This window comes from Chenopodium album, chromosome 7, assembly GCF_948465745.1.
Source record: "Chenopodium album chromosome 7, dcCheAlbu1.1, whole genome shotgun sequence".
Classification (NCBI taxonomy): Eukaryota; Viridiplantae; Streptophyta; class Magnoliopsida; order Caryophyllales; family Amaranthaceae; genus Chenopodium; species Chenopodium album.
The window spans coordinates 68,171,511-68,197,490 of NC_137840.1; the positions used below are offsets into that span (position 1 = coordinate 68,171,511).

Sequence of the window (25,980 nt, forward strand, 5' to 3'; positions counted from 1 at the left end):
GAAAAAGGTGTTTCCACTAATCTGTTGTCAGTTTTTAAAATTATCATGATTTTAATAAGTTTAAATCATTTTTTATTCATTGCGGGGCATATATCATATACTTTTAAAAAACAAAAAACCAAAAAACAGAAAACCAAAGCAATGCCAAACGAACCCTTTGTATTTTACAAATTGCAGTCATTTTATTAAAAAATTGCAAATTGCGGCCCAAAAGTACTACTCCCTCCGTTTTTAAATACTTGCTCCACTTTCCTTTTCCGACCGTTTTTAAATACTTGCTCCATTTCCTTTTATGGAAAGCTTTTACAATATTTAATTCATTTCTCACAATTAGTGGACCCAACATAATACTCTATCTCCTCCTATTCTTCCACTACTTTTGTTTTTTTTATTTTTTTTTGTTTATTTTCTCAACTACCCCACTACCTCCATATTTTATTACTTTCTCCAATTTCTCTTAAAACTCCGCGCATGGAGAAATGGAGCAAGTATTTTAAAACGGAGGGAGTAATTAATTGTAAAATACAACCCAATAATTCAATTTTTTTATCGATTTGCGTGCCAAAAATTTTCATTAAGTTTTTAAGGGCTATTTTAGTTCTTAAGAGTCCAAATTGAGCTTAAAATTGACAAAAAAATTAACGTAAGGGACTCGTTTTCACGACAAAAAATAGTTGCACAAAATTGATACATTTTTTATAAGCAAAATGAGGCATTTATGCTTTTTTTTTTTGTCAATTCCGAGGTCACTATAGATTCTTAAGGACTAATATGACCCCTAAAACCTTACCGTTTTTTTTTTGGCATGACAATCGATGAAAAAATTGAATTGAGTTGCATTTTATATGATTATTTTTATGAAAACGTGATTGTGATTATGTGGAAAAAAAATGAGATAGTAGCTCCGGAAGTAAGACAAGAAAGAGAGTCGGTAATGCAATAGCCCATCTTGGCATGTTGTTCCGAATTAGTTTGTATAAATGTTTTTCTCCAAATTCTCACAACTTTGGTGGAATTGTATTTGAATTTAGGGAAATTATCAATGGTACACCCAAGGTTCGGGCTTTTATCAATGGTACACCAATTTAGTTTTTGTTTATCAGCGGTACACCCAAGGTTTAATATAATACACTCATCTACAGTAACCCTAACGTTAATCAAACGTTATTTAAAGGTTAATTTTAGGTTAATCCACTTAAAATGAAATGACTACTTTGCCCCCCTACCCCACATACATTAAATCGCTCCTTTAAAACATCAACTATCTATATTAAAAACTCTTAAGTCAGAAGACGTTCATCTTCTTCTTCCTTCTCACTCTCTCCCCTGTTTCTGCTGCTTTGAGGTTCCATAATCGACGGGCGAATTGAACAAAATTCTAGCAAATTCTGCACTTCATAGTTGATCGCTTAAGGTAAGTTTTCATATGAGTCTTTGATTTTCTAACTTTCGCTTAGTTTTGGTAGTATATGAATTTTTTGTTTAAATGGTTGAATTATGGTTTCCATGTACAATTGTTAGAGAATTATGGTTTAAATTATGCACAATATGCCTGTGATTATTATTTGTTGCTTTATTGTTGTATTTTTTGCACAAATAATTCGAATTGGGTGTGTTTGAGTAGATATATGTATGTTTGTGTGTGAAAAGGGAAAATCAGAAAGGAGGGAAACTATATATAGAGGAAGAGGGGGTGGGTAGGGTAGACTACATAAAGGAGGGAAAATGAAGAGGGAAAAAAAGGGAGGGAATTTTTTTAAGTTAAAAAAATCGAATTAAACCCCAACTTAACGTTTGTTTAACGTTAATTGTATAGTTGATAATCGTGTGAAACCTTGGGTGTACCGCTGATAAACAAAAACTAAGTTGGTGTACCATTGATAAAAGCCCGAACCTTGGGTGTACTATTGATAATTTCCCTTGAATTTATAATATGTTGGTGCCTTTTAAGACGAGAATTAAAAATATAAGTATAATAAAAATATAAGTATAATAAAAATAAAAACCTTTGAATTATATATATATATATATATATATATATATATATATATATATATATTTATTTATTTATTTATTTTTTTTTTGACAAAGGATTAATTTGCATAAATTGAAATAGTTCACGCTAAAACAATAAGAACTAGGCCTATTAAGACCTTTACAACAAAGCTACGAGCAACACTTGCTCTTATGAACGCTAGAAACCATAACAACTTAAAAGAAACTGCTATCCTAGTTATCCCCTGAGTGTTGGAACCACTGTGTAGGTAACCTCGCCCTGATTCTAGCGAGACAAAGCCTACATTACATGTTGTTCCCGATGTCCTTTTTTCACCAAGGGAGAAGCTTGGGTAATTGACCACGCTGGATACTCTTTGTAACCTGTGGAGCTTGAACAACAAAACCAAAGCAAGAAACGACAGGAAGGTAATATCACTGTAATAAGTAACTTGATTTCTCTCCTTTAAAGGAAAGAAATTCATGATTGGTAGCATACTATGAACCCCAAATAATATGGGAGCAGTGCACAGATTTGAAATTTTGAATGTAATGAGTACAAACCCCATCACAAACCTGAAAAAACTAACAAAACTCCAACTATAAAAATTAGAGCCAACTAACAACGAAGCTAAACACGAAACCTTCAAGTCGTACACTCGCAAACCTAACAGATTAAAAGCCATTACCAAATGACTTTCACCCAATTTGTTCTTCAAGGCAAACCCAAAATTACTTCCCCTTACCTCTTCAAGATTGGACAAGCCCACCATGGCCATCCAACAAGAAACCAAACATGGACACATAACAGGGAGAAAAACAAACCAACAAAACCAAAAGGGAAAACATTCAACCAAGGAGCAGCAACTTATACTAAAAAAGAACATACTAGCTTCCAAAAGGAAGAACCAAGGAGAGAAGACTTACAGAGCCTATATCAGAGCACCAAAATAACAAAGAAGAAAACCAGAACGGAGAATTTCGAAATTGATCGGAAATCTACGAAACTCTAACCCTAACTTCACCAATTACCGTCGAGATGTCCTTTTTTTTTTTCCGGCAATCCCCTGACGGCGGCGTTAGAGTTAGCCCAAGACCCCTTATCGTCAATTTCGTCCCCTTAACACACGGATCGGTAACCACGACCCTTCTTCTAAGCAACGCGAATGCCCGGTGGAAAAGGCTTCCTCGTCTCCTTATCTAGCTTAAGCCAACAAAAACAAAAACAAACTCTCCGGTGAGAAGAGGGTAGAACTAAACGGAGGTCGAAGCTCTTCGTGGAGCTTGTTTCCGCCTCAACTTCACCACACGAACAAGAGCTATTGAAAACTAGAGAAAAAGGAAAGAGAACTCGCCGGAGAACCGGCCGCGGCGCCGGAACTCCGGTGAGTTCTAGGGTTCAAGGCTTTTATTTTTAGGAGAGAGAACAGAGCGTTTCGAGAGAACCCTTGAATTATATATTAAAGAGCATATATAACTGAAAAATGTTTATCTATTTTGAGATAACCTTCCTAAAAAGTGTTATCTACTCGATTACCCAATCATATAGTTTTCTTTCAATTAATATGCATTGTCAAGAAATCAATATTTTTATTAAAAGATACAGTAAATATTTCCATTTTGTTTTGCATTATTTTGAATAGTTAATAAAACAAAATTTATAGTTTAATTTCAAATATTAATTTTCAGTTTTTTTTACAATTACGAGCAATTTCAGTAGAAAAATGGGAGGGTTTACTATATTAAAAAAATATTAATTATTTATTCAATTCATTTTTTTTTTGAAACAAACGCTTGCTGATTATCATTATATGAGATCAATTTCCGCCAAAGTTGTCAAACTTTGGAGAAAGGATATAAACACATTCATTACAATCCCTAGTATCCCATCGTGCAACACTATGGGCTAGGATGTTACCCGCTCGCTTAACATGAGTAAAACGAAAAGAACTAAAACACGAAGCCAAACTAGAAATATCATCATACAATAAAAAGATAGGAGAGAAGCCTTTTGCTTTCGAATTTACTGCCTTCACCACACTTGCTGCATTTAATTCAAAGTGAATATGATTTATTCAATTCATCATTTGAAAAACATGTTAAAAAAAAAAAAAAAAAAAAAAAAAAAAAAAAAAAAAAACTCATAACTATTTGCTTATCCTTTATCGTTTAATTTAACATTTTCATCATTTTAACAATAAATAAAAATTAAGATAGTGATTTAATTAGAAAGAATTAAATGGAATTTTATTGCTGATACATGACATAATATATATTAATGTAATGCTTTGCTTGGATGTGCATTTAATTTGAATTTCAGGATTTGACTCAATTTACTTGTTTGGGAATCAAAAAATTTTAAAATTGAATTTGAATCAATTTCCATATTAATTCATCTAATCTCTAAATACAAAATTTGAAATCTTATTTAACAGTTTAGTCATTTTTTATTTATTTTACTATCATAGATTTCTCTCATCCCATTAAAAATAGCAGATTATGAATCTTTAACAAAATGTATTACTCCTTTCTTCATCCCAAATAATTTTTTAAATATGTATTTTAGTTTATTTTTGTTGAACATAAAATCGGGCACATGAACATGAAAAAATTATTGCACTAAATTAATAAGTTAAAGAGGACCAATGCTTATTAATATTAATTTTTCTGTGTTAATTAAAACCACTCACATAATGTATAAAATTGATCCTTAACGCCTATTTATAGGCCCCTTAACCCTACTCCAGAAACTTCTATTCTAGAGGAAGTATTTAAAGAAACTCTTTATACATGGAGGTTTTACTTAGTATCATTACAAAATACCAAGTATGTACCAAGATAATTTAGACACTTTCAAACTAAAAACAATGACTGCTACAAGCCTACAAATGACACTTCAAGAATACAAACACTTATTTACGGGCCTCACCTTACAAAATTGACGCATCATTATACTAGTATTAATTCCCAAAATAGGGACCCCCAATTTTAAGCTCATTTGAAGTCCTTTTAGGCCTGAAAGGGCTCATTAGTCATTATACAAGTCCAAGAATACGTGCGGACTCCAGGACTATGTTCATTTGGCTTTGCTCTGGATCTTATGTCCTACAGAGGGGTCATACACCAAACATTTTCATAGTTTGATTGCACTACTACTACATCGCTTTTTATTATATGAAAGTATGGAACACTTCTCTTATCACGTATAGAGCACACGAATACACGATAACTAGACATTACTATTAACAAACACAACATTAAAATACAACATAAAGTGAGCTTATTTGCTTACTCCATATACGTCTTCCTTAGATGTTGACAATGTAAAACATATGCAACAAATAATCTGTCAACACCCCTAAATCATTTTACATACATTGAATGTAAAAATACAATTTTGAAATGGCAACACACATTTTCATCTTATTATAATCCATATACATCATCAATCATTCATCAAATAAAAAATGTTTACAAAATGAACCCCAAAAATCAGCCAAGAAAGAGAATAGGCTGTCGTCCGTCAAGCAGGCTACAAGAATATTGCTACTCTTATTAGTTGTCAACGAACAAAAAATATGAACTAATGCGAATTCACATCAGCATGCACAATTAAGGGCATGAGTTAAAAAGTCACCTATAGTACACTACAGATAAGCACCGCTGCTATAATTTATAAGTGGAGCTCACTACACTAATTGCTATTTACAAGGGGGCATAACCACTTAGGCTGCCAATTACAATGGTGTGGTGCACTTTATCATACAAAGCATTGGGTTTTCTGCAACCCAAAAAACAAATTGAGGCTAAAGGAGCAGGTTTATTTCATATTTTTACAAACCGAACATCATTTTGCCCAAATGCGGTACCACATCCAGGGCATTTCCTGTGGCGAATTTCCAGATTTCTTTGTATACACTGATTGCAGAACAGATGGTAGCACTTCACAATCACAACCTATATGAAGAATTACAAGTATATTGAGCCAGAGGACTAGTAGGAAACGAATGGGAAATAATCGCAATATCTAGCAAATTATGATGATAGGCAACGACTTCAACCTCAGGAGTAGCATAAAGATAATTGATAAGTAACCTACCTCTTTTGGTCGGTCAAAGCAAACACTGCATTTGAGAATAGACTTGCAGTCTTTAATTTCCTCCTGAAGTCTCTGGATTGCAGCCTCCCCTGTTTCAGCGGTCATCTCGACAACTCTGTCCTTCCATTGTCTGAGCTCCTCCTCAAGCTTCTTTTTGTCATTCCTGGTTTGCCACAAGCAACACTCGTTTTCTTATAAAACCATATACAATCATAAGCAAGAAAATGACAACTAATACAACTAGAATTAGGGGAAGTGCACAAACTGAACCAGTTGCAATAACTATATCCTGCACCTGGGACCACAATGTATGCCTTGGTCCCAAATGAGTAAATAGGTTCTATGTAAAGGAAGATATTTTCTATTTTCATTTATTAATCTATATGTTAATTTATTAAAGCCTAAGTAATAAAAGAATTATAAGTTCAAAATTTGTGCAACTATATGTTAGCAGTGATGTATGAACTAAATACTTTTAATTATTGACAATATATAAACAATATGTTCATAATCTACATATTGAATGTGCATTATTTTAAACTACTCGTTCATTCAGGACATTCCTGGAAAAAAAAATTTATGTACCAGAAGACCAGAAATATTAATTTTGGTAGACTGGGGGATCAGAATTATTCCAGCCCAGTCCAATTTTGGACATGTTTTGTGATATTTAATGAATTTTCCAAGCCCGGTCGATTCCAGTACCTAGTTATGAACAATGGACAAAGATAAACATTTATCAAGCAAAAAGTTAAGATAGTTGGAACAAGCTTACATGACTTTCCTGTTACATCATGTCCTTTTCAGGTTACAGGAATAATGCATATTAGGATATGAAACTATATGTCTAACAGCAGCGTAAGATAACAAAGATATTACCTTTCACTGCCCAACTCCTTTTGAATATCGGCAGTCTTCCGTTGAACCTGTTCATATTCCTTCTCAGAAGAAGCAATAGCAGATTTAACCCATTTTAATTCCTTTTCTACATCTGATAATTCCCATTTCGCTCTCTCTAGGCTAACAATGAGGTGCCTGTCTTCTTGACAATGATTCAAGGCTTCTGACATAATAGCCTTCATCTGCAAAGAGTTGAGTCGTCACCTTGGGATTACAAAAAACTGCAAAATTTTAGCACAAGATCGAATATGGAAATATACCTGCTCCTCACTCCTAGAAATTCTTGCTCTAAGAGATTCTAATGATGCATTAACTGATTGAAACTGCTTAGCCAAGGCTTGCTTTTCTGTGAGAAGTGTATTCACAGCCTGCTTTGTCTTCACACTTTCAGACACCAGCTAAATACACAGCACAACAGTAAATTACTTAGCACATATATAAAAATAATAATAATAATGAGACCAAATTAAGCACATGTGACTAGCATTACACCTTAATATTGTAATCATCTCTCTCAGTCATCTGCAACAAGAGATGTTGATTTTGTGTCTGCATATCTTCATATGCTTGACCAATCGTCTGCAATATAGAAAAAGGAAAAAAAAAATCAGTGATAAAACCACTAAAAAAGAGGAACACTTTGAATGCCAAAATCTTTGGGGAACAAACGAAGGATGAGATGAAAACCTCAATTTCAGATATATAAGCTTCCGCCTCTGCATCCTTTATTTTAATTGCTTCTGTCAGTTCACAAACTTCCCTGCAGATAGAAAAGTGATTTGTAACTTTCAAAGCCAACAAAGATGTACTCAATGCCTACTGTTTATCAGCCTCGAGAACATGCCAAATTTCACATAAGTAGCTTTCTGTTTCAAACCTTTAAGAGGCCAACTTATATATTTCCAATAGAAGTCCAAAAAGACAAAATCCTTGCTAACTTGCAATCAAGGGTAAGGCTGCATACTACAGAATTTGATATCAAAATGATCCATCATACTTGGGAATGCTGAAATATGGTTAGTATTTACCTCTGTATTCAACCAGAAATCAGGAAGAAAGAAGGTAGAACACACCATCTGGGCAGGGGTTCATTTCTCATTAAAGGTTTCATTATGGAATCTGAAGCCCTCTACTCTAAAACAAAAAGAAAAACATATAGCCACCTTTGCCTCTTACATAATAATTTTCTACAAAATATATAGCCACAGTACTACTTCAATCCTAAACAGAGACAAATATACACAATGTTGGAAGTGTCCCACTGCACAACCTCACTTAACTTGTACGCTAGTCAACTCTTCTCTTGTCGAGAGTCTTGACCCAGAGCCCAACAACAGTTATGGGCTAAAAATGGATTGCCTTAACCGGCTTAATGTTGCAGAGCGTAGCATGATGAAGTCAGAGGTGTTGCAAGCGAGTGGGAGCCAAGGAAGTGGGCAAGTGATATGAATCTTAGTCAAACAATATGAATCTTAACCAAAAATAAATGTAGCCGATAGAGAATAGACTCAAATCACTCCTAAAAGAACATATTGGTTAATTTGGTTCTTGAATCCCCTCAAGGTATTCAACCAATAATCTTAATCACTCTTGAAATAAGATAAATTTATCGGGTTTCTGTATCAATCCTTAAACCCGATAAATTGCACAAAGGGAAAACTCAATTTAATTAATCTCTATCTCTATAAATAACTTATTGCATAAAAACAATAATTAAAACCCTAACATGAATCCATATAAACCCATAAGACCGCATAATATAACATTGACAAGCCCACAATACAATGACGCTATTTAACCATAAAATATACCAAGTTACATTATAACCGGTAACAAGCCAAGCCCAATAATAAAAAAGACTAATCAAATAATTGGATTTTTGGTCTTCTGGCCCCCACATCAACTACACACAAAACAAAAACCTGAAGAAAAAAAACACAAAGTTCAAACCTTTCAGTAGTATCTAGTTTGGCTCTTAAATCAGCAATTTCAGCTTCAGCAACAGAGAGACGCAGCTGGCAAGCAGCCTCAGCTTCATTAGCAGCTTTTATCCTTAGCTCCAGATTATGCTCATCAAGAGCATGTTTCAACACCTCAGCTTGTGCACAAGCTCTTCGTTCAGATTCTTGGATTTCCATAAGATCCCTGAAATTCAGAGTAAAAAAATCTTCCATTAGACACATAGGGCACGTATGAAACATCCAATGCAGCTCAAAAATATAAGAAAACAGAGAAAGATAATTAACATGAAGAGCAGCCAAAATATACATTTCACGATTAGAAAAAAGTCATCTCAGTAAATTGATCGCAATCAAGACACTAGGATTTCCTGAGCCTTGACCAAAATTGAAATTGATAACGCATGTTTCATATGAGCAATATAATACATGCACTTTCAATTTCAGGAAATAAGCTACTAATCCATTCATACCCAACCGCTAAACAGACAGAGGTAGCAATGTTAATTTTAGTATCAAACGGACCTAGAATGTATATCACTCAGCCAAATGAGTCGGTCAAATGTGAAACAACTTCAAGGTATAAACTTGAGGAAAGTGGGAAAAAAAACACAAGAATATATTCTTGATTTTTCTAGAAAAACAATATCTCATATAATGATATACTTGTAATAAATTGCATATAATGAACTACAAGTCTTAGATAGGCCCTGCCAACCGACTAAGAAAGATAAGGCAAGTTTTTCTAATACCTCTAGGTATACAGAGTATAATGGTTCCAAGAGTTGGTAAATCTCCTATGTTGCGAGCAAAAAGGCAACATACTGCCAACAAAACATAATAAGCATATTTTAGAATCTACGTTACTCAAAGTACCCTTATTTGGTACATGTCCAAGTGTTTGGTAAAATAATAATAAAATAAAATAAAAAAACATGATTTTGGTCTAAAATGGAATGTCCAAGTGAACCCATGTCCGGGTGTCGAGGGTTCGAGGTTCGACACAAGTACTTAAGGTTAGGGCTGTGCAAAAATCGGGCTGGACCGACATTTTGGACCGGACCAGACCGATCAAGACCGACCCGAAGATATTCGGTCCAGTCTTCAGGTTCCAAAATTTATTTTTTCGGGTTTCGGTCCGGATCGGTCTAAACTCGAAAAAACCCCAGACCGGACCGAACCCGAAATTTAATGCTTGGAAATAATTATGGGCTTCATTATTTGATAAGAAAAACCCTTGAAATTGAACGTCACATAACCGCTGCCTTCTGCCTTCGAGTTTGACCTACGTAGATTCTCAAACAATTCCTTCTTCTCTAGCAAATTTAACAAATTCACAGTGCAGTCAGTGATTTTCTTAGTTTACATACATTATCAATTATCAACTTATCATCATTCATCAATTTAGGGGAGACTTTTGCTGCCAGCAAAGGTAAATTATTAATAATTTTATTAATTTATTCAATTATTTGTACTTTATATTTCAGATCCCTTTTCATATTTGATTAATTATTCATATGAATGATATGATTGTATATATTCAACTGTGAAGGAGTGAAAATTTTATATTGGTGTAATTTGCGAGTTTGCGACTTTGTATTCGTATAATCGTATTTATGTTGCATGGAATATGCACTTAAGTGGCACTTGCCTCCCTACAAAGGCTACAAACCCTATATTGAGCATTAGATAGTATTGATACTTATTACTATGTTTGATATTTCTAGTTTTCAAGGATTAAATATCGGATTAATCATAGTTATATTGCCAATTGTCATAAGATTGATATGAATCATAACTCCACTAAATCTAATAAGGAAAAATGTGGCATAAAAAGTAACAAAACTACTATACATTAATATGTATATAAACTAATCTTTCATCTTTAATAACATACCATATATTATAAGTATTATAAGTTTGTTCTGAGTTCTGACATCCTAGATTTCATGTATTCTGTATTCACCACCAATATTTAAAGGTAGATTATAAATAGGAAATTTTGACATTAACTACCACTAAAATGACCCTCTTTCACATTCACTACCTGTTTAAAATTTTATTTTATTTTACTACCACCTAAATCCCACATTGTTAAATATTGCTACCACTTAACAGAATCCGTTAGAATTCCGTTAAGTGGGGGCCATCATTTCATTAAATAATAATTTAATTTATTAAAAATAAAAATAAAAAGAAAAAAACCTCTTAAAAAAATATATTTCCCAGCCACTTCCCCCTCCCCGTCAGCCACCCTTCCCCCTCCCTATACCTGCCCACCAAGCAGCCACACCGCACCTCAAACCAACCACCATCACCACACAATTCAGCGGCATCACCCTCACCTGAGTCACCTCCACTGTTCACAGCCACCTCGCACCTCCGTCTATACTTACGCAATGACGCAAACACCAACAACTCCAACAGCAACACCCAACCAACACGACAATAACAGTAGCAGTAGTTCACTTTGCACAGCCGTACCGCCCACCAAACGTCGAAGCAGCCACCAGTTAGCAGCATCGCCCAATCAATCACAAACAACCCAAATCGACCTCCACATATCAGTCACTCCACCATCGCACCGCCAAAACCAAATTCAACCTCCGACCACTCGAAAATCGGCACTTTTTCTAGATAATTTCTATTACTATTACACTGGGATCCCTAATCCTCTTCAATGGCCTCAATTTCGTAAAAAATGACGTCTTCTGCTGTAATTCCGGCGAGATCCGTGATTCTTCGTTGTCTTCCGTCGTCATCGATCGGTCTCCGGCGGCTGATGATCGGATTATCGGTGAGAGACCGACGAATTTGATTCATTCTGTTGAATCACATCCTGAAAGTTCTACTGTAATTGCTACTTCCAAAGCTAAAGCTAAAGTTTTTCTAGAAGTTAGTTGATTTTTAATTTGTGAATTGTGTGAAAAAGTGCGATTCTATGCATTTTGCTAAATTGTGCTAATTTCTCGATAAAAGATGGTGAAAATGATGATTCGAGCGCCAAATTCAACCCCCATAGCCAATAGGGACGGTGAAGAAGAGAGATAAGGTCGGCGAAGAGGGGCTAGGACTGGTTTAGGCGCCGAAATGGGGAGAGGAGCGATAGGAGTGGTTGAGGAGATAGGAGTGGTTGTACGATGGCAGTGAGGGTGGCTGAGCTCCTTAACGGAAATAGTAACGGCATAAGGATGGAGGTAGTGATATTTAACAATGTGAGATTTGGGTGGTAGTAAATTAAAATAAAATTTTAAACAGGTAGCAAATGTGAAAGAGTGTCATTTTAGTGGTAGCAAATGTCAAAATTTCCTTATAAATATTATAATAACATAAAAAAAACTACTATATTATATGTATGCCGCTAGCTTACTAGGTGTATTACATTTTGTTTGTAGATGTCAAGCTCTAGATCAACAAATAAGAGGTCGCTTTCTGAGTTTGAAGATTCACAAGATAATGTAGATGCAACTTTCAACGAGGATGATGTTCGTCATAATACGTCATGATACTGATACGGAGGAGCAAATAGTCACAACACTACTACCACCTAGGAAAAAGACGGAGGGAAGAAATTATGTGTCAAAGGCACAAGGAAGGAGAGCAGATTATTGGGAGCATTTTTGGGAGTACAAGGAAAATGGTAAGCATAGAGCTGAGTGTATGTGTTGTGAGAATAAAACCTTTGCTTGTGATTCTATATTCAATGGTTCAAAAAAATGTGAGGAATCATTGGCTTAATTGTCCGGCTAATCCTAAAAACAAATCTAAAGGGAAACAAACTGAGATAGCTTTTGACCATGATGTTGATGTTGGACAAGATAAAATGAAAGCTTGGGTTTTAAATGTTGATGATGCTAGAGATGCTCTTGCTTACATGATTATTGTGGATGAATTACCCTTTCATCATGTAGAGAAACCTGGTTTTAGGCATTTTATGTCAGTAGTTTGTCCTAGGTTCCATATACCATCACGTACTACTATTGCACGTGATTGTTTACAGCTCTATACAAAAGAAAGGATACAATTAAAAGTACTAAGAATGAAATGTCAACGAGTTTTTGTCACTACTGATACATGGAAAAGTATTCAAAGAATCAATTACATGTGTCTTAGTGCTCATTTTATTGACACTGAGTGGAAGTTGCATAAAAAGATTTTGAACTTTTGTCCTATTTATAACCACAAGGGTAAAGCTATTGCTAAAGGGGTAGAAGAATGTTTGACTTCTTGGGGTTTGGATGAAAAGTTATTCCTCTTGATAATGCAAGTTCTGAATTAAGAAAAAATGATGCAAAGTAAATTGTCTTGTATTGGTTATGGTGATTGTATGCATATGAGGTGTGTTGCACACATTATCAACCTTATTGTGTGGGATGGGTTGAAAAAGAATAAAAAGTCCATCAATAAGGTTAGATATGCCATGAGGTTTGTAAAGAGTTCTCCATCTAGATTGAAACTTTTTAAAGACATAGCTGCAAGGTATGCTCTAAACCATTCGTCATTGTCTCTAGATGTTCCAACTAGGTGGAACTCCACTTTTGATATGCTTGAAAAAGCATTGAAGTTTCGAGATATTTTTGGAGGATGGATATTCCAACTAATCCTCAATTAGATCAAGATACTATTCTTGAAACTTAAGATGGATATGATGATAACCACAGTAGTGGACATGGTAGTACAGGAGAAGATGAAATGAGAAATTCTGGAGCCCCCCTTGAGAGTGATTGGAAGGTGGTTTAAGGGTTAGATGTTTTCCTAAGAGAGTTTAAGGTTTTGATGGATGCCATTTTCGGTTCATTGTATGTAACAAGTAACAACACTTTCTTTCACATTGCTCGTGCTTTTGATGAATTGAAAAGGTGGATGAATAGTGATGATGGAGATTTTAGACTTATGGCTATATCAATGCAACAAAAGTTTGACAAATATTGGGGAGATATTGAAAAAATGAATGTATTGATCTACATGGGTACCATACTTGATCCCAAGATGAAATTTGTAGGCTTGAAACTTGCTTTTGCTCGTATGTATGCATCACCTAAAGGTAAAGAGTTGAGTCAAATTGTGTACCGTAGAGCGACTTCATTGTTTGAGGACTATAGGAAGATGTATACTCCTTTTACACCGCATAATGATGACTCATTTTGTACTCCTTCACATTCCACTATTTGCGACTTAAAAAAAGATATTGAAAATCAAGTGAGGAGTTTAGCAACAAATGAAAGATATTCAAGTTCTGAATTTGATAGATACTTGAATGATCAAATATGATCAAATAGGTGAACATGAGTTGGAGATGAACATACTAACTTGATGGAAGATGAATGCTCATAGATATCCTATATTGGCATACTTAGCTCGTGATGTATTAGCAATGCCAATATCCACCGTTGCATCCGAGTCGGCATTTAGTACCGGCGGTCGTCATCTTGATCCATTTAGAAGCTCCTTGACTCCTAAGGTAATGTCTTCACTTTTATTTTTCTTTGTTATCATTTTTTGTTTATATTAATCAATAATTTTATTGTTTTTTTTAATAATTGTATGTCATTTAAAAAGATGGTGCAAGCTCTTATATAGTTATATCTTCACAAGATTGGCTCCGTCCTAGGAAAGATAAAGAAAAAGGTGTTGAAGAGGAAAAATTGGAAGAAATGGAGCAACATGAGAAAGGTATTTTTCTTACACATTTATTTTTCATTCTCTTCTTTAACAATCGGATTGAGTTTTTTTTTTTTTTTTTTTTTTTTTTTTTTTTTTTTTTTTTTTTTTGTATATAGATTTGGAGAATTCTTTAAATGATGGTGTATCCGAAGTTGTTTTTGATTGATGAATGGAAAAGGTAATACTAATAACCCAATATAAATACTCTTCACTTTTTGTTTTTTTTTTATTATTATTGTAATGTTGCCATTTTTATTTAATATATGTATTTTATTTCTTTTGTAGATTGATGGTTTTCACTTTTCATCAAGAGTATCAAGACCTTCAGAGCAATCGGGCAATTGATGACTTTTGCTTTAATAAGAGTTGTAGACTATAGAATTTTAATCATACTACTTTTGGACATGTGGTTTTGAGTTATAAATTTGTACTAAGTGACTTGATTAGATATTTTTTTTCTTTTTATTGTTTCTTTTCTTGTACATAATTTTGCTTATCATGTAGCACAAGAGGCCACGGACGTCAGTAGCATGAACATGCTACATGCATATAACTATATAAGTAGCATGTAAAACGTGTATTAATTAACATAGATTAATATTAGAAATTAGGATAAAAATTATGTAATCAAAATTACATTAAAAAAGTCAATACAATAGTATAAATATATATTTTACAATGTACAAAGAGCTAAATCCAAGAAAAACAAGGTGGAGGATATACACTCTTTATCATCATCAAATAATCGGTCCGGTCCGGGGTTTAGACCAGACCGATAGGGTCGATCCGGTCTCAGACCGAATGTAATAGGTCCGGTCTTTGGTCTTAGTTTGTCTAAAGTTCAGGTTTCAGTCTATGTCGGTCCGGTCCTAGACCGATGCACGGCCCTACTTAAGGTAAATTAAGAGTTCATATAATGTAGATTTAGGGGCAAAGGCGGGAAAGGGCCTTAGTTTATTTGTACTCCAATAGGACAACATTGGTGACACAATGGGCTAAGGTTGTCATTTGGTCACATGAATTAGCAGCAGCTAGGTATATTAGTCTGTTAGGAATTTTAGGAAGTAAAGTCTTATTTGGGACCATGGAAGGGTTAAACGAAGGAGAGGGAGACCGAACACGACTTAGTTGGAAGGAATTAGGAAGGATACGAAGTATATGGATTTGCATGAGCATGAGGCATTTGATCGTAAGGGATTGAGGAGGAACATTTTTGTGGATGACTATACGGAATAATAATATTTGGTTCATGTAGCTGACCCAGTTATGGGATTAAGGCTTTGATTGATCGATTAAAAGTCTAATTTTTCTCTGTTATTGTAAACTACATAGGAATGCGGCATACGCCAAAAGAATAGCCAACGTAATACACTTCATGAGATAAGAAACACTGTTCACTTCTATAGAGAATTCCATCCATAAAAAATCCTCTTAACATAAAATTTCATAGCATGATTTGAGACATGAACTAATATCCCAAAAAGATATATCTAGGACTTTGAAATAGAACAATAAAGATGTATGTCCACCTTTAATGGACCAAGCAACATAATGAGGTGCTTGATGTGTAGGAATTAAGGGTATGAGTGGGATTTATAAAGGGGTGGGATTAAGAATATAAACCCATAGTTTCAATGAAAATAGTACCTTAAGGGAATTGGGGAAGAGAGTGGGATTTTTAGGGGGAATAAAAGACCTCACTTCCCATCAAAATAGTATCCAGGGGCAGGAATTAAAGGAAGGGAATTAATAAAAGGGTAAAATGTCCCACATGCTATGAATGAATAAGGGCGCTAATTGTATTAGTTACAATTTATGGGTAGTCTTGTATTCCAAATCTTTTCCAATCACTACCAAAACAAGCGATGGGAAATTTTTTAATGAATTCCTGCCTAAAAATTGCTATCCTCAATCACACCCTCTAATCCTCAAATTTTTATTCTCATACCAAACGAAACGCTTCCTTAAAGAAGACATCAAGATATATTGGAAGCCAAATATCATACTATTGTACTAAAAGGTTGTATTATGGGTTTTCTAGGTAAATAAAAAAATATAAAATAAAATAAAATAAAATCAAAGCCTAAAAAAATGAGCTGAGCCAATCACCGAACAAGTAAGAAATCTTATTCGTCTTTTTAAATATCAGTTATGTCAATACTCACTTCAAAATTGAACAAACCCAATGTTTTGTAAGTGTCACCGAATCCCGTATAAGACTTACTAATTGATCTATCAAACGTGTAATGGGATAACATATCAGAAGTTAGGAAGACCTCATCAACATACCTATTGTCATAAATTCCTTGACCAAGCATATCAACGAAAATTTGCAGTTCCAACTTTTCTTTTTGCAGCTTCTCAATCTGCAATGTTTATATACTTGTAAGTTAACAGAAAACGCCCCTCAAATACTGAGGTGTCATGACTCATGATCAATATACCAACAGTATTAGAGAGTTTCAAACAAAATTACTCATTTGACTGAAAAGATGAAGGGGGAAAAAAAAAAGTTGATTTAAGACTCTACTGGGATGAAGACATCTCACCAACTCTTTCAGGGATTTGATTTCTGCCATCTGCTGACCACATTTATCTCCCAAGGCCTTCACTTCACTAGTCTACCAGCAAATAAAAGATTGTGAACGTATTAGGAAAAAAATGTCAAGAAAACTGTCACTTGAAAAAACAGAGTAAATAAATATGTACATACATGACACCCATTTACTATATAGATCCATAGGAATTCTTTACTATCTACCCTTGACAAAAAATTGGTCTCTGCAGTATATTTGCTACTACCTCCATTAACTATTATGTGCAACAAAGGGGTATTATTTGTGAGACATAAAATATTCCTTTGTTGCACATAATAATTAACGGAGGTAGTATTTCTATTGAAGCTTTTTAAGTGACAAGTTAAAACCCATTGCTGACAGTACATCTGAAAACTAAACATGCACCAATATTCTACATCATCTAAATATATTGTGCCTCCCTTCTAAAGGCATGACAAATGGAGCAATTAGAGAAAGAAGTGACATGATATGCCAAGATATCCATAATACCTCAAATAATTAAATTTAACTAGAAATCAAGTACAGCACAACAGTTTCAGAGAATACCTTTCTATTTAACAATGCCTTCTGTGTTTCTGCTTCCCCACGCAAGGACAAGGCTTCCTGAGAAATATCTTTCCATCGATTCAATTGAGCCTCTACCATACCCATTTCTTTGGACAGAGCAGAGGCCATCACATTGAACTCAGATTTAATGTCTGTTCTTCCTGCAGGAAGTTTCAATTATTAAAGACTAACCAATTACAAAGACGTACATTAATGATTGTATAAACAATAAGTCACCTGAATCTTGAACAGCTTCTTCCATTTTAGCCTCAAGTTCATTCTTCTCAATAATAGAATTCTGGAACTTTAGCTCTAATTCCTCAACTCTTGTCTCAGCCTTGTCAATAGAAGCTTTTGCACTGTCTGCTGATTCTTTCTTTAACTCTAGTTCCTTCTCTCTTCTGATAAGGTATGACCTATCGGACTGAAGCAAGCCTTTTTAGGAGAAAAAAAAATAAGTACACAGGAAACCAAGCTAAAAAAATAGCAGTCATCACCTGCAGAGAGTCAGTCAATGTTTTATATCGCGCGACTTCAGCTTTCCAATGGTGGAGCTGATCATTTACCAAAGTGTACAATCGAGAACTGCACACGTATTTATCATCCTTCATTTCTTTCTGCGATGACAATATTGCCAATTCAACATTAGAAAACAAAGTAGCAAAAGTGCCCAAGCTAATCTATAGACTCCATACCATATCATCACATACAGTGCCTAGAACAAGGCTCCCGCCAATGCTATGGACCAGTTAATTATGATTATAAAACATCAATTAATTCAATTGTCAAGCAACAGACCTCAATTTCTTCTAATTGTTTTGACAGGATGGAATTATCTTCACGTGCATCCTCAAGCTCAGCAAGACGATCAGCAGCCAATACCTGCATTGTTGCTAAACGTTAATCAAGGGACTGGAAGTTTGTCGTAACTCCAAAATAGGCCACTTGATTTGTCCCATTTTTTTTGTAGTAATAGGGATGTACATAGAAGCTAAGTACCTCGGCTTCTTCAATTGAGTGTTTCAGCTCCCGCAGGCCCATTGACTTATCAGGCAACTTCAATGAAGATAAATTGCCATTCATAACCCCAGTGACTGGGCTGTAAGTCCCAGATGCTAAATTCTTCTGCATTCTCAGATTTACAAGCTTTCTTCTGCTTTCTTCAAGCTCAGCCATGCTCTCTTCAAGCTCACCTTTTTAACATTGAGAAAGGGAAAAAGGTGGTATGTGTAAGAACAACAGTGTCATATAGAAAATCACATGTATTGACAGCATTAAAACCCATAATAGTACAGATAAAATTTAGTTCAGTATTATAGGCCATTTAAGAAGGCCAGAATTGAAGAGAAGAATACAACTGACCAGCAATATGTTTGATCTCAGTTTCATCAACTGACTTGTTCTGTATATAGCTCTGGATCCTATCAGCATATTGTGAGTGCTTTAGATGGAGATCATCAATGACCACACGAAGACTACTAGCCTCCTCTGTCATCAGATCTTCAATTTTATTTAATTTAGTGATGGCATCTGCTACAACCACAAATGGCAATAAGCACATGATGATGCTCAACCAGAAAAATGTACAGGACTAGAAAAAACTTTCTATAAGAAATCCCAAGAAACCTACTTAGAAAGTAGTTATTAGTTATCCAAAACTGACCTCCAGGACCTTCTGTAGAAAGGTTTTCATGCATTTCCTGAGCAATGCTGAAGGTCTTTTTCTTCTGATCCTCGACAAAGTTTTCAAAAAATCTCAGTAAATCCAAAATAGAGGAGTAGTGTTGGGAAAAAATTTCTTCAACAGATTTAACATGATCCTCTCCTCCATTGCCCTTGACAGAATCAACATTTAGAAGCCTACAGAGTAATACATGCTCCGCAGGACAAGAAGTGTTTGAACCTAAGAGGTACATCAAGTCAATCTAGAGTAGAAGCAAAGAAAATCTTAGCTGTAAGAAAACAGAAGAACCTAAGAGGTGCATCAAGTAAATAAGTCACAAGTAAGACAACCTTGAGAATAGTCTTCAGAATCTAAAGTTTGCAAGACATTTAGGCTTCCTCCAGCTCTGACCCCAATAAAAACTACATCATCAATCAACTACATCACAAAGACATGGAATCTCATTAACAATCAGAATAAGAACAGAAATATGAAGCCAAAAAAGTAAGCACATATCATTTTTAGGAATTAACCTGGTTCCATAGTTGCTTGATAGTTGTTAGCATATCATCATAAGAGGATTGCCTTTCTTTTAGTTCTTGGATTTTGACTTCAAGATCATGTAGCTCATGTTTCTGTGCATCCAATTGTTGTACAAGTTTTTGATTCTGGTATTGGAGGACAGCTGCATCAACCTGTAACAAATATAGAGTTCTTAACTAACCTCCTCATCTGATACGATTTTTTCACCCACAGCAATATGCTTGTGTATATTATTCATACATCGGTGGCATCAATGAAATAGCTCGTTCTCACAACAACGCTTCATAATTCTATAAATTGTTGACACGGATAATGTTTTACATTACAAATTAACTTCCACTCATGAATAAAAGTTGGTACCTCAAATAAGTAGGGGTGAGCAAATAATCAGAGTACGGAACCAGCAAAGGTTCTGAAACTGGTTCCGGGTAGTAAAATTGAGAACCGGTTCAAGTTCTCAATTTTTTGGAACCAGAACCTGTAGGGTACCAGGCAACCATATGACTTGAGAAAGTCAATACTATATACTAAAGTAATCCCCATAATTATTACCTAAGTACATGTGTCGTCTCCTCATAAAAAAATTTCCCGCCAAAAAAATTTGTTACTTTTTTATATTATTTTTTTTGGTTTTTTATTTTGTTATTAGGGATGTCAGTGGGGCGGGTCAAGTAGGAGACCCGCCCCATTGGGGCGGGGATGGGTCTCGGTTTGGCGGGTGGTGGGGCGGGGATGGGGATAAAAATCGTACCCGCCATGGGTGATGGGGCGGGGGTGGATTTTAAGTTGTACCCGCCCCGCCCCACTTCGTACCCGCCCCATCCCCACCTCATACCCACATCTATATATCTTTTAAAGCAAAATTACATACTTTTATTCTATTTATAAAATAATTACATGAAATACAATATTAATTATAATACTTTGTACGACACTTATATTATAACACAAAATGTGTATAGAATGTTTTATTTTATAATTCGTATTAATTATGTAAGATTGTGTATTTGAGATACGGATATTAGGTGGATCTTGGGTGGGGATTAGGCGGGTCTTTGGTGGGGATTAGGTGGGGATGGATATCCAAGTGGGGGGTGGGGCGGGGATGGTTTTGGAGTTGTACCCGGTGGGGCGGGGATGGGGATGAAAATTGGACCCGCCGCGGGGATGGGGATGAAAATATTAGGTGGGGATGGGGATGGGAAGTAGGGTTGTGCAGAGTACGGTCTAGACCGCACCAAACCGTAAACCAAACCGCAAAATTGCGGTTTGGTGCGGTTTGCGGTTTGGAAATTACGGTGCGGTTTTCAAATTTGACCAAACCGCGGTTTTGCGGTTTGGTGCGGTTTCAAAAAAATTTCAAACCAAACCGCACCGCAAGCCGTAATTTAATGCAAAGACTCTTATATGGAAAGAAGACTCTTATATTGTATTTATATGTACTGAATTGTGTGGGTCATTATTAAGAAAACCAAAGTTTTCCTTTCTTATTACTCTCCGTTTCTTGTGCTTTGGAGTTGTAATGGAGTGGTTGTGGTTTACTTAATGATTTTGCTCCATGTTTGCCTTGGCATGTTATTGGGTCACTATTAACATTGAAGTAAAGCACTACTTCTTTATTGAATTATTTGCATAGTTGTACAGTTTCCAAGTAAAAATTTCATAACAAAAGATTAGCAAATAATCATTATTTGTGAGGTAAAAAAAATTATGGAAAAACCGCAAACCGCACCGCACCAAACCGTATTTTGCGGTGCGGTTTGTATAGAATTGCGGTTTGGTGCGGTTTGAAAAAATTACAAACCGCAATTTTGCGGTTTGGGATCCAAACCGCACCGTGCACAGCCCTAATGGGAAGGCCAACATCCGCCCCGCCCCGCCCCGCCTCATTGACATCCCTATTTGTTATTGAAAGTAGTTTGTTACTATATCTCATGGAGAAATTCTGGCCTTATATTGCCCAACAACAATTAACTTAAATAAAATTAAAAAAAAATATAGTGGTGAAGAATAAAAAATGTTACATAATATTATAAAATACTACTTAGAATTTTATAAAAATTTATAATTATTATTATTACTATTTTTTTTATTTTTATTTTTTTGTTATCTATAATAATATCATGAAGAGACATTTTAATTAAGAACATGAGTATGCTTTCATATTACGTATACTATTATATTATTGCTCATTCCATCTCACATTAATTGTACAGTAAAATTAGACATTGATCGAGATTAATCTTATAGTATATCACAATGTATATTGTACTTTTCTTTTTTAAAATGTTTTTTTTTTTTACTTACAATAATTTCGTTTTGTAAAATTTCTAATAAATGAATAATGAAAAACTAATGTAAAACCGTGCATAGCACGGGTTTTGACCTAGTATATTACTTAAGCTCAAATTATACAGCAATTCACACCCAAATATTTAAAAATAACAATTATAGATATATGTATTAAATTTGCTAAACAACTACTTTTGGTTTGTTATATTTGCGAGTTGTTAAAGTTATAAATTTATCACCATCGAGTTTTTTTTAAATAAAATTTTGCAAAACATTATTATGTTACTATACTATAAAAAATAAGGTACCTTGAAGCGGAACCTGGTTCTCATTTTCCAAGAACCGGTTTTGGTTCCCATTTTTTCCAGTTCAGGTTCCAAAAATTTTAACAAGGTGCCCTATTATGCTCACCCCCTACAAATAAGTACATGTTTCTAGTAGCTCCAAACACCTTGAGATCGCGGGAACCAAAAAGTTGATAGTAATATATTGTTTATCTGTTAGCCACAGGCCCGCAAGTATCTAAGATTTTTTTAAAAACTGCATTAAAATACTGGGGAGGAAAAAGGTTGGACAATGTATAAGTGGACTAATGGCGATGGCTGCACAGAGAAAAGGAATGAGTCTGAATGGCTAAAATCCAACTGCGGAAAGAAATTTTAAAGTGGAGGTCAAGGGAAAGACTATGCAATATGATTTAACAGGAAGGTACAGTTACAACAGGTTGGTTAAACAGAATCCCAACCCACAAAATGAGCATGGAAGAGAATCAAAAGTTTATATTCTTCCAGCTAAGGAATGCATTAAATTCATAAGGACCATTCAGAACAAAGTAGTATTCACATAAAACACAAAATTTTCGCCACCGCTTTAGGTCTGAGTCTACAAATACCAAAGCAAGAACATCACTGAAGAAGAAAGAGAATGAATATACAACAAAATTCAGATAACAAAAGACTCCCTCCAATCTTAGCAACACACTCAATAGTCACACCACCAAGTTCAATATTCAACCTTTAGCACTGGGTTTGGATCACAATATTTTTGATACACTGAAATCAATTTATCACGAGCAAACAATAGTAACCCAAGCATCAAACACACCACGTCGTAAACTCAAGCTACAATCAGTACTCAAATTTCACAATGCCAATATAATTTGGCAGCAACAACCCAAAATTTACACTAATTCAGCTACAATACATCACTGGATTATAACACAATACACACAAATTAGGCCAAAATACAGAACCTTCTTCTCCGCCAACACGTGGGAAGTAACACTTAAACCAATTATAAGCTTATAAATCAATTCAAACCCAAACCCTACTTTCACATCCAATTTATCAACAATTAAGAAAGCAAATATCAAATTGAGGCAAATAGAGTGTTATCAATTAAATAAGCGAATGATCTTATCAAATTAAGGCAAAGAGGTATAGCGCGAAAGCGTACCGATTTGTTATCAGGAGAGAGATTAGAGTTGCGAGCCATTGGGGAAGAATCACTGCTCAAATGAGGTCTTTTCTTCTCTGGTTCTTCCAACTCCGCGTTTTCCATCACCTCTCCTCCTCAACCACCACCACCCCCACCACCATTACCCTGTTCACTAAAACCCTAACCCTAACCCTAATCCCCCAAAACAATTCTTTAATTTCTTTAATACCCAGATTAATTTTGCAATACCAACTAACTTCCAAATCAATTCAGAGCTAATTAATTCAATCCAACCTATATAAAAATAGAAATATTAAGAGTAATCAACAGTGAGAACGAATAACCTGAAACATGCAAAGAGATTAAAAACAAAAAAAAGTTAGAAATTCACAGAAAAATGTATAAAAATTCAATGAAAACAATACAAATTAAGAGAAGAAAACATGCAATTGAAATCATGAACTAACCAATATTTTTGTTTTATAGTGAAATTAATTGAGCTAAAAGTTGGTTGAAGAAGAGTGGCAGGTTGAAGGTGAGGAAGAAGAGAATGATAGCAAAGAGAAAAAGAGGAGAGAGAAAGAAAAGCGCCAATGTTACGGAATTTGAGGTGGGTCTTTGAGAGTTCCGTTTTTAGGGCTCTCAAGTTTATTTAACTAATCTTGGGTTTAATTCACTCATGCTTGTATTGCTGTTGTATCTGATCTGATTTTAAGTGACTTTACTAATTTAGGTGATATCTAATTGTACTTCTGCTGTCTATACTTTAAGGGTTTGACTTTGAAATTTTTACGGAGTATCGAATATATATGTAGAGTTTTATTAGATCCGTTTCAATAAATGATATGGAATAAACCGAGTAGTGTAGTAGTATAGTAGTTACTCCGTATAAATTTATGCTCATTTTAGATTTACATTACCAACTTTGTATACCATGAATTCTAGATTGCATTGTCAGTTTGTCACTATTGTACTTATATTGTGAAGATATACACTAAAACCAATTCAACAATGGGCGTGTTCGGCGCTAGCTTTTAGGTGGCTTTTAGTGGTTTGACCAAGTCAAATCACTACTTGACAAAAAATGTGAGTGTTTGGCAAAGTAGTGGTGGAGGTAGCTTTTATGAAAAGTTAGAAAGATTAGCTTTTGAAATTAGAAGTAGCTTTTGAGGTAGCTGTTGAAAATTTAATCTATAGTTTTAAAAATAAAATGTTGATTTTTATATGTAACAGTTAGTCAACCGCTACTTTACCGAACACTCATATCTAAATTATTTATCTTCACAGCTAACAGCTTGTTGACAGCTAACAACTACATACACAGCTTACAGCTATCTCCACAGCTACAACTACCTTCACAGCTATATTTTGCCCCGAACATACCCAATATTTGCACATAGTATTACATTTTTTTAAAAAAATGTAGTTGCTTTTCTTTTTTTTATAAAAAAAAAAAGCATAAAAATTCAAAATAGTGTATGTATTGTGAAACGCATGTAACATCATCTGCAAGATATGAAAAATATAGATAATAAAAAATAAAAATAAATAAAAAATAAAAAAAAAAACTGATAACCCAGAATTTGACCTTAAATTGTAGAATATGATTAATTAGAGCATGAAAATTAAAACCTACTCCCTCTAATCATAAATGTTATTCTCATTTTTTAAATACCACCTTTATTAATGCATTATTTTGATTAAATATATTTAAAAATTACTCCGTAAATGAATTACAATTTATAATTTATTGAGACGAATTAAATAAGATCTAACATATGTTGAGAATAATTGTACATTCTTACAACTTGTAAATAATGGTAATCTCTATTATAAATGAAAATAACAAAAAAGGGGTACATTGTGGACCTGTGGTTCAAGACAAGAGATTTATATAAGCCCTTATCAATGAGAGTCAATAAATTTGAGTTTCAAATCAAGGAGTGAACTTGTATATACTTTGATAAATAAAGTCCATAGATCTTGGTCAGCCAAGCCCATAAGAGTAAGAGTAATGGGCCCATAAGTCTTCTTCAGTTTGGTAGAATGGAAGCCCATATAAAAGACAAGAGTTCGATATCAGTTAATAAAGACATAAAAAGACATTAAATTCGGATTCCTGTAAAAGACAGGAAAATGTAAAAGCGAAAGAAAAAGGAGAAAGAAGAAATACGCAGAAGCACGTTGGTTTGACCACCGACTAGTACAGATAATCAATTTGAATTCGTCAAAGACGAGGAATTTCTTACAACTTGAAATGCACGGTTAATTATGTTGTGACTTGTGAATAATCATATGGGTATT

At 34.5% G+C, this 25,980-nt stretch overlaps 1 protein-coding gene across 3 annotated transcripts; it reads right to left on the reverse strand.

Annotated features, from left to right (window-relative positions):
- Window positions 1-5,509: 5,509 nt before the first annotated feature.
- LOC145639277 (E3 ubiquitin-protein ligase BRE1-like 2) lies at window positions 5,510-24,285 on the reverse strand. Of its 3 annotated transcripts, none has more exons than XM_081690470.1 (20): window positions 24,144-24,285; window positions 23,695-24,020; window positions 19,938-20,099; window positions 19,755-19,842; window positions 19,405-19,644; window positions 19,104-19,271; window positions 18,741-18,934; window positions 18,540-18,623; window positions 18,239-18,358; window positions 17,979-18,165; window positions 17,742-17,902; window positions 17,166-17,237; window positions 16,906-16,982; window positions 8,945-9,139; window positions 7,682-7,754; window positions 7,487-7,573; window positions 7,255-7,392; window positions 6,974-7,176; window positions 6,095-6,257; window positions 5,510-5,952 (listed from the first exon to the last, which is right to left on the reverse strand). In XM_081690470.1, the coding sequence occupies exons 2-20, from the start codon at window positions 23,797-23,799 to the stop codon at window positions 5,821-5,823; spliced, it is 2,649 nt and encodes an 882-aa protein (XP_081546596.1). In that variant the 5' UTR covers window positions 23,800-24,020; window positions 24,144-24,285; the 3' UTR covers window positions 5,510-5,820. The 3 variants fall into 3 exon arrangements, with proteins under 3 accessions (XP_081546596.1, XP_081546595.1, XP_081546597.1); XM_081690469.1 differs by having other exon boundaries at window positions 19,104-19,274; XM_081690471.1 differs by lacking the exons at window positions 19,938-20,099; window positions 23,695-24,020; window positions 24,144-24,285 and having other exon boundaries at window positions 19,104-19,274; window positions 19,405-19,666; window positions 19,755-19,822.
- Between the last annotated feature and the right edge of the window lie 1,695 nt (window positions 24,286-25,980).